At 64.3% G+C, this 675-nt stretch overlaps 1 protein-coding gene across 1 annotated transcript; it reads left to right on the top strand.

Annotated features, from left to right (window-relative positions):
* Positions 1 to 304: 304 nt before the first annotated feature.
* Positions 305 to 625, top strand: RD3 (retinal degeneration 3). Its single transcript, XM_008057879.1, has one exon. It carries the CDS (start codon positions 305 to 307, stop codon positions 623 to 625), a length of 321 nt encoding a protein of 106 aa, XP_008056070.1.
* Positions 626 to 675: the final 50 nt, after the last annotated feature.

Below are 675 nucleotides of genomic sequence, written 5' to 3'. Positions count from 1 at the left end.
GTAAGCCTGCCACAGTGAAGGACTCCCCATAATACTCTGGCATAGGCCATCTTAGTAAGTGTCAGGATCTTTACATATGTTAGCTCATTAAAGCTCCCAAAAAGGTAGCTAGTACCCCGGTTTACAGAGGAGGAAACTGTGGAGGTCAGAAATGGCAGCACCGGCTGAAGCAGTAGCGGCTTGGGGTGGTTCCTGATTCTTGGGTGCAGGGCGGAGTGGATGAGATGAGAACTGGCAAGAAGGATGCACAGGTGGCCCCTCGGGTCAGACGCCGGCCAGGACCCATGCCCGCTGCGGCTGGTGGATGGTCCCACGCCCCCCCCTTCCCGCCAGGTTCCGGCAGCTGGTGGCCCAGCACGAGCCCGAGGTGCAGGAGGTGTCCCAGCTCTTCCGCTCGGTGCTGCAGGAGGTCCTGGAGAGGATGAAGCAGGAGGAGGAGGCCCACAAACTGACGCGCCAGTGGAGCCTGCGGCCCCGCACCGGCCTGGCCCCCTTCAAGACCCGCGCGCGCATCTCCCCCTTCGCCAGCGACATCCGGACCATCTCCGAGGACGTGGAGCGGGACACGCTGCCGCCGCCCCGGGCCTGGAGCATGCCCGAGTTCCGCGTGCCCAAAGCCGAATGACCCTGCCACGACCCTGCCCAGGAGCCGAGCCGCCTGCAGGAGGGCCTGGC

The sequence above is a fragment of the Carlito syrichta genome, unplaced genomic scaffold (assembly GCF_000164805.1).
Source record: "Carlito syrichta isolate Samal-C Ts95f unplaced genomic scaffold, Tarsius_syrichta-2.0.1 Scaffold303148, whole genome shotgun sequence".
Lineage (NCBI taxonomy): Eukaryota > Metazoa > Chordata > Mammalia > Primates > Tarsiidae > Carlito > Carlito syrichta.
The sequence above is the reverse complement of the archived record's forward strand: the minus strand, read 5'-3'. Positions and strand labels throughout refer to the sequence as shown.